This window comes from Eschrichtius robustus, chromosome X (genome assembly GCF_028021215.1).
Source record: "Eschrichtius robustus isolate mEscRob2 chromosome X, mEscRob2.pri, whole genome shotgun sequence".
Taxonomy (NCBI): Eukaryota; Metazoa; Chordata; class Mammalia; order Artiodactyla; family Eschrichtiidae; genus Eschrichtius; species Eschrichtius robustus.
Window position 1 is genome coordinate 36,179,541 of NC_090845.1, and position 13,589 is coordinate 36,193,129.

At 42.9% G+C, this 13,589-nt stretch overlaps 1 protein-coding gene across 6 annotated transcripts in view; it reads left to right on the top strand.

Annotated features, from left to right (window-relative positions):
• The window catches only part of SYTL5 (synaptotagmin like 5), a 203,072-nt gene that overhangs the window by 151,553 nt on the left and 37,930 nt on the right, over positions 1 to 13,589 (top strand). For all 6 annotated transcript variants that reach the window (XM_068533212.1, XM_068533214.1, XM_068533213.1 and 3 more), the window contains exons 6-7: positions 319 to 453; positions 12,204 to 12,345. In XM_068533212.1, coding sequence (XP_068389313.1) covers positions 319 to 453; positions 12,204 to 12,345 — 277 coding nt within the window. The remainder of the gene's footprint in view (positions 1 to 318; positions 454 to 12,203; positions 12,346 to 13,589) is intronic.

The window sequence follows — 13,589 nt, forward strand, 5'->3', positions numbered from 1 at the left end:
GGCGATGTTTCTCCATTCTCAGGTGACAGTGTCGAGTCCCCAAAGTCAATGGTCTTCTTCTTAGAAGGGACAGAGGCCTGGCTTACCAGCAACTGGTACAGCCTTGGGAGAATGTCCTAATCTCCTCTACCAGAACCTTTGACACTCTACTGCAGAAGCCCTGGGGACTCCCCAGAATTTCTCAGCCCCAAGTCTGCTTGAAAGAAGAATTATTTACTGTTGAAAGTACAAGAAATGGTATTCTTGAAATGATATGTTTAAATGCTTTCTTGTCTTGCTTTTAAATATATATATATATATATATATGTATAATTTCAGATTTCTTCTTAGCAAGTTCAGATCAGCAACCAGAGGAGAAATTGTAACTTCAAAAACTGAAAGTGGACGGAGCTACAGCTTGGACTTAGACAGCCAAAATTTTCGGAGTTTAAAGTCAGCCCCTGGTTCAGACAGGTAAGACACATACAGATTGGCCAATGGAATAGCCTGAGGATAAGGTTGATGTATTTCCATCCAAACAGTGCTTCTAGATACCTGTCAAGTATTCCCTCTCGGAGATCTAACACATAATGTGAGAAGCCAGGAGGATATTTTTCAGTTGAAATGGAAAGCACTTACACTTCTGGAATTACAGCTATTGAAATCATCTGTGTTACCTGCACGGCTGAGACTTGATGTTTTGGGACTCAGGGCTGCAGTTCAGATGGAGAGATCCAGGAAAATAAATTACTTTCATTGATTTCTTGATATTTTTCTGTTTAAGCTTCTGAAAAAGAAACCTCTAAGTGTCATATACATTCCTTGCAGCTTTTTTTTAAAAAAATATAAATTTATTTATTTATTTATTTTTGGCTGTGTTGGGTCTTTGGTGCTGCGTGCGGGTTTTCTCTAGTTGTGGCGAGCAGGGGCTACTCTTCGTTGCGGTGCGTGGGCTTCTCAGTGCAGTGGCTTCTCTTGTTGCGGAGCACAGGCTCTAGATGCGGTGGGCTTCAGTAGTTGTGGCACACGGGCTCAGTAGTTGTGGCTTGCGGGCTCTAGAGTGCAGGCTCAGTAGTTGTGGCGCACGGGCTTAGGTGCTCTGCGGCATGTGGGATCTTCCCAGACCAGGGCTCGAACCCCTGTCCTCTGCGTTGGCAGGTGGATTCTTAACCACTGCGCCACCAGGGAAGTCCCCTGCAGCTTTAAAAAAATTAAAAATAATTTCATTTGAATCGCCTCAGAGAATTTCCATAAATTCCACTTCTTTCTAGTTCCACCACCTCTAACTTGTTGTCAGTGGGCCAGCTCCTCAGATCTCCTATGCATAGAGCTATCACCTTGTCAAGAAAAGTAAAGAGAGAAAGGATAGCCGAGAGCGTAGTCATTTCATATCAGGCTTGATGCTCTTTATCCTGTTGGGGCATAAGTCAAGGCTTATTTTCATGACCGGTGTATTATCAAAGGCAACGATGAGAAAAAAGATCTACGCTCATGTTTCATTAAGAGCACAGGTACTCTATTACCGATGCCTTTTTCCCTATAGCAGCGGTCCCCAGCCTTTTTGGCACCAGGGACCGGTTTTGTGGAAGACAGTTTTTCCACGGGGTGGGGTGGAGGGGGTGTGATGGTTCCGACAGTAATGCGAGCGATGGGGAGCGTCAGATGCAGCTTCGCTCGCTTGCCTGCCGCTCACCTCCTGCTGTGCGGCCCCGTTCCTAACAGGCTGCGGACCGCTACCGGACCCCTGCCCTGTAGCATTTCTGCAAACTAGTGTCACTTTATGTAAAACTGCACAGAAAAAAAAAGCATAAAATAAATCACTTCTCATCCACTATCAAAAGATTATCACTGTATTCACTCTTTTCCAAATTTTTAAGAATGTAGATTTATTTCCTTTATGATAAAAAAATACTTTAAACCCTGGTTGCCTTTGTCCTCGAAGTCATCTCCTTTGACTTCCCTTGGGGTAGCCCCCTGTCGTGTCCCACAAAAACTTTATATAAAGAAAAAAGCTCATTTTTGGTTTTGATTGTTGAATTCCTGACTCTCAGACAGCGATCAAGATTATTTAGAGATGACGAGCAACTCACTTAGCGTCGCTATTTTTGTTCAGCCTCGTGGGGACTCAGTGGAGGAGCCCTCTTGGCTCATATTTCAGGCTGGCATTTAAAAGGGAATATATATATATATATATATATATATAAAACGAGGAAAGATGGAGTCCCCCGTTAAAAACACTTAAAGTCTCCTGGCCCAACAAACATTAAATTATTCCATTTTAAATTAATTTGTCTTACAGTTACTCAACAACAGGAAGGGGCATGCTCTCCAGTATCACATTGCTTACGCCGTTCTTTCAGAATCTATCTGCCTAGGTTTATTCCTTGTGTCTTAACTACTGCTGGGTATAAATACAGTTGACCCTGGAATAACACAGGGGTTAGGGGCGCCGACCACCCCGCAACACACGCGCTTTGCTCAGTCAAAAATCCGAGTATAACTTGACAGTCAGCCTTCTCTATCCACGGTTCCTCTGTATCCAAGGCTTCACCCAACTGTGTATCGTGTAGTACTATAGTATTTACTGTGGGAGAAAAGTCCGTGTATAAACGGACCCATGCAGTTAAAGCTATAAAGCCATATGGACATGTTTCACCAAAGACTGGTGTATTGACCCAGGGGTTTTCTTGTTGTAAACTGGAAGGTCGTCCGTAAGTAGATTTTATATTTTAAATTGTAAATACCCGAGATGGTTTATAGATAGAATATAGCAGTCAGGGTGCTTTGGCTGAAGCATGCCAAGAACAATGATTTCGCATGAAGGAAGAGAGTCAGGATGTTTGGGAAATCAGTAGAACAACATGTCATTTTCCTAGAATGTGTATTTATCACAGTGATGGCTCATTAATGGACTGCCACAGCAAGATGAATTACCTTATCCCAAAATTATTCCTTAGAAAAGTTGGGGCAGGAGGTGGCCCATCTTTTTCTTCACTCCCATCACGTAAAGATGTTAACTCCTTTTTGTTTGTTTGGAGCTGCAATAATTCTGCAAAGCCAAGTGGTAAAACTGGCAGACTCTTTTCTCCTTAGGTTCTGCAAGCAGAATTGCAGCCTCCCCTATAAATCATTTTTAATATGGAACAGCAAGTTCCCCAAAAGAGAATTGCAAGATTCTGATCTCTTTGGTCTATTACCTGACCTAGCTTAGCAATTAATTCCCCTTTCTCCTCCTCAGTGCCTGTGTCTTCATAGTTTGTTGCTCTTTTCCTGAAGCAGTTGGGCTTGGGCATCCTTTTTTAAAACTCATAACATATCAGAGTAGAAATGATGTCTTAGTAGACGCCTGGTTAGAGTTTATTTCTTTTCAGTAGTTTCAAAACAGGGAAATGTGTGAATGGCTTAGTCAAGCCTCAGCAGCCTCTAAGAGGAACATGGCAAATGGCTCTTCACTGGTTGCTAGGGACTTGACACATGAGGCAGATGAGATTTTTTAAAAAGAATGTAAATGTGAACTATAATTGATAAACAGAATGCTCTTCAAGGCAGTGATTCCTAATTTCTTTCACGCCGTGATGACTTGTCGTTATGGTGTGATTTGTGAGATATCTATCTTAAATCATACTCTCCTAGAAACGAACCCTCAGGCAAGGATTCCTAAGTGAGGAATTTATTAATTGAAATGATTCCAGGAGGAACCAGTAAGGGAATAAGAAAGACAGAATAAAGAAAAGGAGGAAGATAAGCAATGTGCTATCTCAGGTGAGGTCTGAGTTTGAGAACTCAGCTTGATCCTGCAAGGGATTCTGGAACATAAAGTGTCTCCAGGTTTTTCCATTTCGAGCAGCTGGGCCATTGCACTTCTGTCCCAATCAGTCATTGTCTGTAGGTTCCCTTAGGGTTTCCATATTAAGCAAATAATGACACAGGATGCCCAGGTAAATTTTAGTTTCAGATAAAGAACTTTCTAAAAAGCATGTTTCATGAAATCTTATTTTCATATACTACGTAAATAGTAGTGTATTTTTATACTAAAAACTTCTTGATTGTTTATCTGAAATTCAGATTTAACTGAGGGTCAGGGGAGGCACACCTCAAGGCATGTCTTGGCCTCCAATGGTAAAGGCAAATCTCTGAAGGTCATAGGTGCAAGCCATTAGCACCCAGACGCTAGGGATGCATGCGTGGAGCCTGGTACAACGGGTCTGAGGGGATCTGGGTGGGACATCAGTACTGTCCCCTAAAAGACAGAAAGGAAAAGTGGAACTTGGAACTGAAAATTTATTCTGTTCAGTAACAGATGGATAAAGGATGCTTCTGTGCTTCTCAGCAGCATTTCTATCATGACATTGGGGGATGTGGCAAGCATTTAACCGTGGGAACCTGTACCTTCTGATAACCAACCAGTTTCTCATATCCCCCCCACCACCCCCTGCCCAAGCACATTCCAGTTTTCTCCAGTTGTTCCTAATTGCTCTCTAGGAAGCCCAGGACTGACTGTCGCAGTCTCTGTGAAGCTTCACAAGCTGCTTTGGCTGGCTCTGATCCAAAAGCAGAAACCACACTATTCACAGCAGCCCGCAGTGAATGAAGCCCGCAGCATCCATGAAGTGATGGACAGGTGATAGAAGAGGTGAGGGAGTGTGGAATCATGAGAGTCTGTAGTTCACTTGAACCGTGACCATATCAGTGGGAGTTATGTGAGGTCTAGAGTTGCCAAATAATTCTTCAGCGAGAAACTTATAACTCAAGACCATCCCTTTTCAACACATCCTTTGCCCACCATACGTACCTATCTTGATTGGAATTCCTCCAGAAGAAAACCCTGATGTAAGGATTCCAAAGCAAGTAATTTACTTAGGATGTGGTCTTGGAACACACAGATAGGGGAGTGGAGGTAGTGAGCCAGGAAAGGGAGGGGAGCCAAAAAGAGTGTGTCATTAAGCCAGTTACCACTGTGGCAACTAGCGTTCAATCTCGGACACCTGTAAGAGACAGGCTAGAACACTTCTCAGAGTCATCCAGTCAGGAGATCAGGAATCTGGGGTCGTTATAAACCAGCTCCCTGTTCATCGTTGGTTGAGGGCTAATTCTGGGGCACTTGCTCTCTGGCACTTCTGACTTGTTCTGTGCACAGGAGCTCCATGCTCTTGGGATCCAAAAAAGTCCTCAGCTGTAGAGTTGTGGGTGTTCCTAGTAAACAGGATTCTGTGGATAGAGGAGGTGAGTTCTGTGGATAGAGGAGGTGAGTTCTGTGGATAGAGGTGAGTGCTGAGGTGAAAGGGGCGGGGGCACCGATGTCTGCTACAGCATCCCTCCCTAACTGCTCTCGGACCTCCTCCAAAGGTGCAGAGTGTCAGACCACCAGTTGCTCAGCCCCTGATTTATGTTTTCTTTATATACATGTGACGTTCCTTATTATAACGTCAATAATGTGAGGCAGTATGGAGATCAGGAGTTCAGCCAGACCCTTGACACTATACTTAGGTTGAACTACAACTAGGTTCTTTTTTTTTTTTTTTTTTTTTAATTTTATTTATTTATTTATTTTATTTTTGGCTGTGTTGGGTCTTCGTTTCTGTGCGAGGGTTTTCTCTAGTTGTGGCAAGCGGGGGCCACTCTTCATCGCGGTGCGCGGGCCTCTCACTATTGCGGCCTCTCTTGTTGCGGAGCACAGGCTCCAGACGCGCAGGCTCAGTAGTTGTGGCTCACGGGCCCAGCTGCTCCGCGGCATGTGGGATCTTCCCAGACCAGGGCTCAAACCCGTGTCCCCTGCATTGGCAGGCAGATTCTCAACCTCTGCGCCACCAGGGAAGCCCCTACAACTGGGTTCTTGACTTGCTCATCCTTGTGGCCAAATGATTGTAAGCCGGAAGCCGCCTCCTTGTTATCTTGTCATTTCTCCAGTTGTTTCCCACCTATGCATTTTATTTATACAAATGAATTCAACACAAAGCTCTGCCAACATTATTAGCCTAGTGCTATATGCCAAGTGGTAAATGTGGAAGATCTTAGTTAATGCTACTTTTCCACCCGTTCGTGAACTTCCAGTTTGGCAGGGAAGGTTGGGATGACTAAACAAATAATTTCAAGACAATATGGTATCATGCTAAAAAGATATCTGTGTGCTATGGAAAAACCAGAGATAGGCATTTAACCTTCCAGAGGATTCAGGGAAGCTTCCTGGAGATGGTCCCTAAGCAGTTTGAAGGAGTGAGAAGGACTTGGCCAGGTGAAGAGAGGTAAGAAGAACATTCTAGATAGAGGAACTAGAAAGTGCAAAGGGAAAGAGGCATAAAGCAATTTTGCATGTGCTAGAAAACAAACAGTTCAGGGTTTTTAGAGTGTAAAATTGAAATGTGGTTTACAAGAGATGAGATGGAGAGCTTCATTGGACCAGGATATGGATGGCTTTGGATTCCTTGGTAACTTTTTTCTTATAAGCAACATAGCATTACAGGTAGAACAAGAGTTTAGCAAATCTGAACTACTAAGTACAGAGTAAGTGCTTGTTCCATTTAGTTACTGAAAGCTAAGTTCTGCTAAACACTTGCTTTCCTTGCTGTCTAGCGGGGGAGGGCAGGTGGTTTTCTTGCTCTGATTTCTAGTCTACCCAAGGTTTTTCATGGCTGCTGGCCTCTCCTCCAACCGGCTTCCAGCCATTCTTTAGAAACTAGACATGGGAACAGAATTTTGTTGTGATTGTAAACGACCAAAATATTATCAGACGGAGAGTTCTACCTGTTCTTAATTTTCTTTTTCCTCATACCCAGAGTCCTTCCCTCATCATGACTGTCTGCTCCATTTTAGAGAGTCTTTTTAAAGGAAACAGATTCTTTGAGGAAACCCTAAACATTTAAAAACCATCAAACAAATCAGCTTTTGTTTTAGTAAATCAAATGATAAAGCCTCTTTATATACTTAACACTACGATTCATCGAACAAGATTTCACTGAGCACCTACCACATTGTATTATATTTGTCCTGTCTCTAAAAAGGAAAAGGAAGGAAAATATGTGTAATTCAGCCACAGAAAGCTAGTGGCTTCAGAGGAAACTGCAGCTAGAGAAACTGCTTAATGAATTTCCATTTCTTCCATATTTACCTGCTTCTCTAATTCAGAGTTCAAGAGCTCTTAGGATGGTTCATTTGTGCCTAAATATAACACACACACATACACCCAGTACCAGAAATTCATTCCTTTGGGGTGTGTTGACCTCTCCAAAGAGTTTGGTTTTTAAATGGAGACACACACAGGGGCCAACAAACTTTTCTGTAAAGGTACAGATAGTTAATATTTTTGGCTTTGTGAGCCATCTGTCTCAACTACTCACTGTGCTGTTGTAGTGTCGACTGAAAAAAAATGCACAACATGAGAGTTGTGAGTTAAGTTTTACTGGGGGCAAAATGAGGACAATAGCCCAGGAGACGGCATTTCAGAGAGCTCTGAGGAACTGCTCCAGAGAGGCAGGCAGAAGGTCAGTGTTATATGTGACTTTAGTGAAGGGGGACGTGCAGTGAAGCACACATGTTGGCAGAGGCTGGCCGCTAGTCACGAGGAGCAGACGTCACCATTAATGATTCCAGTGCTTTTCTAGATACAAAGAGATGCAAGAATTGGGCTCATAAAGTCTTCTCCTGAAAATATCTAACTATCTGAAGGCCTGTTCTGCCAGTTTTTCCCAGAGCACAGAGGGCCTCATTCCTGATCTCCACCTTGAATTCCTTTCAGGGGGTGTTGAAGATCAGTGGCTGCAGTGGTTAGTGACTTCATCCTTGTAGAGGCAGATGGCAAGTGCCAATTTTTAGTTGGCAGGCGCATGAAAGCAGCTGTACACAAAACAAAAAGTGAATGTGCATGCCTGCATTACAATAAAACTTTATCTATGGGCACTGAAATGTGAGTTTCGCATAACTTTCACATCACAAAATATTCTTCTTTTGAGTTTTGTTTTGTTTTTTTCCCCAACCAACTGAAAATGTAAAATCACTCTTAGCTCATGGGCTATACAAGAACAGGTGGTGGGCCGATTCGATACAGGCGCCATAGTTTGCTGACCCCTGGTGCCATACATTCACTCACTGACACAGAAACAATCTAAGCTGTGAGCACAGCTCGGCTCTCTTGATGCGAGCACCGTGCTGAATAAAGAAAATCGTGCTATGAGAGGAAACGACAAGGCAGTTGGAGAGATGCCTGAGATCAATGAATTTAAACCCATCCACAGTTTAGGCCAGTGTTTCTCAGCTTCGGCTGGTGGTAGGGGATGCGGGAGCGGTGGTAAAACACGTGGATGCCTAGATCCCGTGCCCAGAGGCTCTGATGTGGTTGGTCTTGGGTGTGGCCTGGGCATGGGGATGTTTAAAACCTCCCCCGATGTTTCTGATGTGCAACCAAGGGTGAGGGCCACCCAGCTCGCATAGGATGGTGTTGACAAAGACGTTGCATTTGGGGATCACCAAAAACTGGAAGGTTGAGCCACGTACAGCTTTTTTCCCTTTTGTTTCTCCTTTTTAACACCTCTTTCCCATTTAACAGGCTCGCGTCACTTTCTAACTACAACCTCCCTTGCCTGTCTCTTCCATACTTATTTCAGATCTGAAATAACTAAAAGAAGTTAGGAAGGCGCGTAAACTGCAGAACGAATGTCATGTCGCCTCTGTGTCATGTTACGCCTCATTGCCCCAGTGAGTGTAGTATCTCTCAGGTTAATGCTGCCTTTGGCTGATCTTGTCAGCCTGCTCTGGGAAGGTTGAATCCTGGGAAGTTCCTTCCGGGCTCCAACTCCTAGGAGACTGCTGTGTAAACCAGAAAGGCAACTCGTTAAATCAGGGTCTCTGTCCCCTATCCTTGGATTCTTTATCTAGAAATGGATATATCTAGGAAGCCATTTTCAAGGTTTTGGGCCAGCATGAAGTTACAGATAACACAACAGAAGGCTTTTAAAAAGCATCTCATAAGCTAAAGTAAATGACACTCTTTCTTACCATAGGAAACGTGTCTTTCAAGTAACTCAGAATTTCCAAGCTCCCCAGACAGTGTCATATTCCGCATACTTCGGGCCCTATTAGAACGAGATAAGTGTATCTTTTTCTTGTCGGTTTCCCCCTAAGCCAAGTTCAGCTTCAAGGTTTGGTAGCACTGATTTCTAATACTTCTAATTTAAATATCAGTAACAAGATACCAGGATCAAAAATAGCTCTTTCTTAATTGAACTTTAAATTTCTCTAATTTAGGCTTGAGGAAGCTTTTATCCTCTTTCTATTTAAGAGGCGAAGATTCATGTATTTTATGTCAGATTTTACATAATGTCTAAAAGAGTTGGCACCCAAATATTTATGATATTCCGCCTCATTAGACTAAGTCTTTTCTAGTTTAATCAACTGCAACATTCAGCTGAGAGGAAAATATTTTTAAGATGCTCACAGTAAATGTCAGGGATAAATGTGAAAGTATATGCCATTTTTGAGATAATGCTTCTGGCAACAGTAATTTCCAGTAGCTGCTTTATGATCACAGGATAGCCTCTTGAATGTCAGCACCACAATTAATCAACTTCTGCCAGAGCTTCCACATAAGTAGGACTTTGGGTTCTAGCAAGGCTAATCCACGATGGGGACTTTTCCAAAACCACCTGGGTCTGAGAGGACCTTCAGCACAGACACAAGCAGAAATACCCACATAAATCTCCTTGGATCATCACGTCTGGGCTCCTTTCTGCAAGATTCAGTCCTAGCCTTTATTTTTTAAGGAGAGATTTTACCGAAAACAGGAGGGAGAGAGATTTTTGTGGTCTTATTGTTATAAGAGTAGAGAACCTGTGAACACAGGGCAGCATTACTGGGTAGGACTCTAAGACCCTTCTAAGTCGGACTTCTGAGAATAAAGCAGCATCACGTGGGAAAGGTATGAATATATTTAACTGTTGTCAAATGTAGAACTGTAGCACCTGAGAGAGGAGGGCTCAGGTAAATCACCAAGGAACTTAGAATTTCAAATTGTATCAATGTATTTAATCACAAAATTTTATTTTCTTGTTGTTAGACTCAAAAGACACAGTCATAGACCCCTCCTGAGCAGAGTCCATAGTATTATAATTTATTCAAAGTACTGCTTCTAGAAAGAAGCAGCAGGGTCTGTTTCTGTGTAGTATCGAAGGACTACTACCCAGAAAATTTTCCTAGCTCTCTTAATCGAATTGTGAGAAACTAACTCTCAGGTCTCTGATCCTTTCATTATCTTCTTCTTGATAGTATTCTTCTTCTACATTCTATCCATGTAGAACCTGCCTGGCTGTGACAATTTGATCGTGGTGAAATGATGAATAAGCAATGTGAGAAACTAGCGTGAGCATGAGTGCAGGCTTTGGATAAGCAGACAATTCTGTTTTTATCCTGACTTTGTCATATACTAACTCTGTCGTGTATGCACACACACACGCATGCATGTATGGAATAATTGCTTAAACTCTCCAAGACTCAGTTTCTTTATCTTCAAAATAGGAATGTTAATACCTTTTTTTTTTTTTAACATGTATGTTGTGGAATGGAGAGTGTCAACCACCTAGAAAATACTCAGTAAATGCAGCTGCTATTTGCATAATTATCGATGGTGTTGGTGGCTGCTTGTATCAATTAGGGCATATTTGGTTTTGGTGGCTTCTCTGGTGCAGAGCCTTGAAAAAACTTACAGGCTGTGGTTGACAGCTCCACTGGTCACTGCTGATTCTTTCTTCTGCCAGATTTATCTTCTAGTAATGACCCATGCACCATCATTCTTTTTAAAAACTGCCCTTCCTTTATTCCTATAAGTCTCTCCTCTTATTGGCTCAACTGTGAGCTCTAATCACTATTAACCATCACTATTGTGCTTTAACAAGAAGATGTTTATTATTATAGGTGCACTTATAACTTATTAAAATAGTAACTGAAAGGGTGAAATTCATAAGGGCTTATATTTTCCCATTTAGCATATTTTGTACTCACTGAGAACAAAGAATAGAAGAAGAACAAACACTTAAACTCTAATTTGTCAAAACTTATTTACTTATGAAGCTCCATTTAATAAGAAAATTGTGATCACCTCCAGGCAGGAACTGTTTTTTCATTAATCATTATTGAATGGAATTGAATCAGGTTTAGCAAACATGAAAGTGAATCAAACCCATTTACAAAATGTCATTATTTTTATCCTACATTCATTAAATGTGCGCCATGAGTCGGTCACTAAAAACAACACTGAGAAAATATAATTGCCAATCTTTGATTACATAGGTACTGAGTGCTTCCTTTGCACCAAGATATTGTGAAGGTGCTAGAGATATCATGGTAAATATGTCATCAACTCTGTCCCCGAGGAGCTCACAGTTGAAAGAGGTACCAACGCCCACGTATCTGTTAAAGAGCCAAACAAGACATTGTGTAGGCAACTTCTACATAGTTTGGCAAAGACTGTAAATCACCAGAAATTCAGTAGAGCAGAGGTTGACAAGGCCTGTGATAGACAGGGAAGGCATGACTGGGGAGGCTGGACTTCATTTGGCCCTTGAAGGATGGGGGAGATTTGGATAAACAGAGAATGGCAAATAGGGTGTATCAGGTGGGGAGAACGTGCCTTAGAAGTGGAAGCATGAGCACGAGCATGGTAAGCTGAAAAAATTGTAGGGAACCTGGGCTGGCTGGAAGTGTGCTGGTGAGCATTGGGAAGAAAAAAGGGTGGAGAGGTAAGTTCAATTACGAAGACCCTGGAGTCAGACAAATGACGTTGAACCCCATGAGCCCCTGAAGGTGTACCTCATGGGGTTCACGTGTTGCCATTGTTTTCTTGGAAGCTTTTCCCTGACTGTGTCTTTCGTCGCTGCTCTGCTTCCATTTTATTTTATTTTTTTTTAATAAATTTATTTATTTATTTATTTATTCTTGGCTGCGTTGGGTCTTCGTTTCCGTGCGAGGGCTTTCTCTAGTTGCGGCGAGTGGGGGCCACTCTTCATCGCGGTGCGCGGGCCTCTCACTATCGCGGCCTCTCTTGCTGCGGAGCACAGGCTCCAGACACGCAGGCTCAGTAATTGTGGCTCACGGGCCCAGTTGCTCCGCGGCATGTGGGATCCTCCCGGACCAGGGCTCGAACCCGTGTCCCCTGCATTGGCAGGCGGACTCTCAACCACTGCGCCACCAGGGAAGCTCTCTGCTTCCATTTTAAAGTCAGAATATTCTTTCTCATTTAGGGGAAGCACTGGTTCATCAGATTTCAACGAGCAGGAAGCTGGTCCTGGGACTCCAAGGAGCATCCAGAGCAATGGTGTGACCCCAGTCACTCAGAGGTCACCGGCCCCAAGCACACGCAGCGTGACCTCAGTCAGCAGTCGAGTAAGTACACGGATGTGAAGGAACACTCCCCCTTCTGGGACTAAGCCTCACCACCCTGGCATGGCTGGGCTTCAGCTCTCTGTACCTGAGACCATTGTTGTTTATCTTGTTTAACATAGATGCTTCTTTATCAGGACTGAACCTCCTGCATCCTTAGCTCCTGGCAGGAGGCCTCAAGTGAGAAGGAAAGGGGAAGAGCAGGTTCAAAGGTGGAATTTGTTTGATGGGGATATCAACGGCTATATGGTTTCAATAAAATTTAAATAATGTTCAGCAGTCTCTGATTTTGATCTTCCATGTTGCTTGTTAAGATCTTGACTGTTCTAAAAATTTTCCAAACCAATTTAAATTAGGAAACCTAGACCCTTGAAATATTTTTATCGTTTTCTTTTCTATACATCCGTTAAAATAAACACGTAATGGAGACTTAAATCACATAGTGTGTGTGCGTGTATGTGTGTGTGTGTGTATAAGCTGTTCTTTTGAATGAATGAACATCTACTAGATTTTTTGATTAAGCAGGAAACTCCATATATATATGGAAACTCCATATATATAGCTGACATCTATATTTAAGAAATCTTTATATACAAACTACAATTCTTCGATTCAGCCAGTATTTAATGAGGGCCTACTATATGCCAAGCCCTGGTCAAGCAAAGACTTGAAGGAAGTGGAAGAATTAGCCATGCAGGAGTCTGGGGCAAGGTTTTCATCCGTGCTGGGACAGCACTGATATTCAGCAAGTACATTACAGGAAGGTTGTTCCAGTCACTTTATGGCTGACCTCCATCTTGCATAGTCAGTGCCCTTATTTCACCAGTGTCTAAAAGATCTTTAATGCCCCTGGAGGAGCAGCCAGTGCAAAGATCCTGAGGTGAGAGCATACCTGGTGTGTTTAAGGACGAACAAGGAGGCCAGCGTGGCTGTTGTGAGTGAACGAAGGGAGGAGTACTAGGAAATGAGTTCAAAGGGGTAGTAGGGCCAGATAGGGTCTTGTAGACCACTGTATGCACTTCGGCATTTACTCTGGATAAGACGAGGGCAGTTGAAGGGTTTTCAGCAGACTAGTGAGATCATCTGGCTTCTGTTTATACAGGAACTGGGGGCTTTTCTGAGAAGCAGCTGTAGGGGAATAAGAGTGGAAGCCAGAAGGCCAGTTAAGAAGGAGGCCATCGCATTACTGCAGGCAAGAAACTGAGCTTTGGAACAGGGAGATAGACGTGGAGGTTGTGAGCATCCAG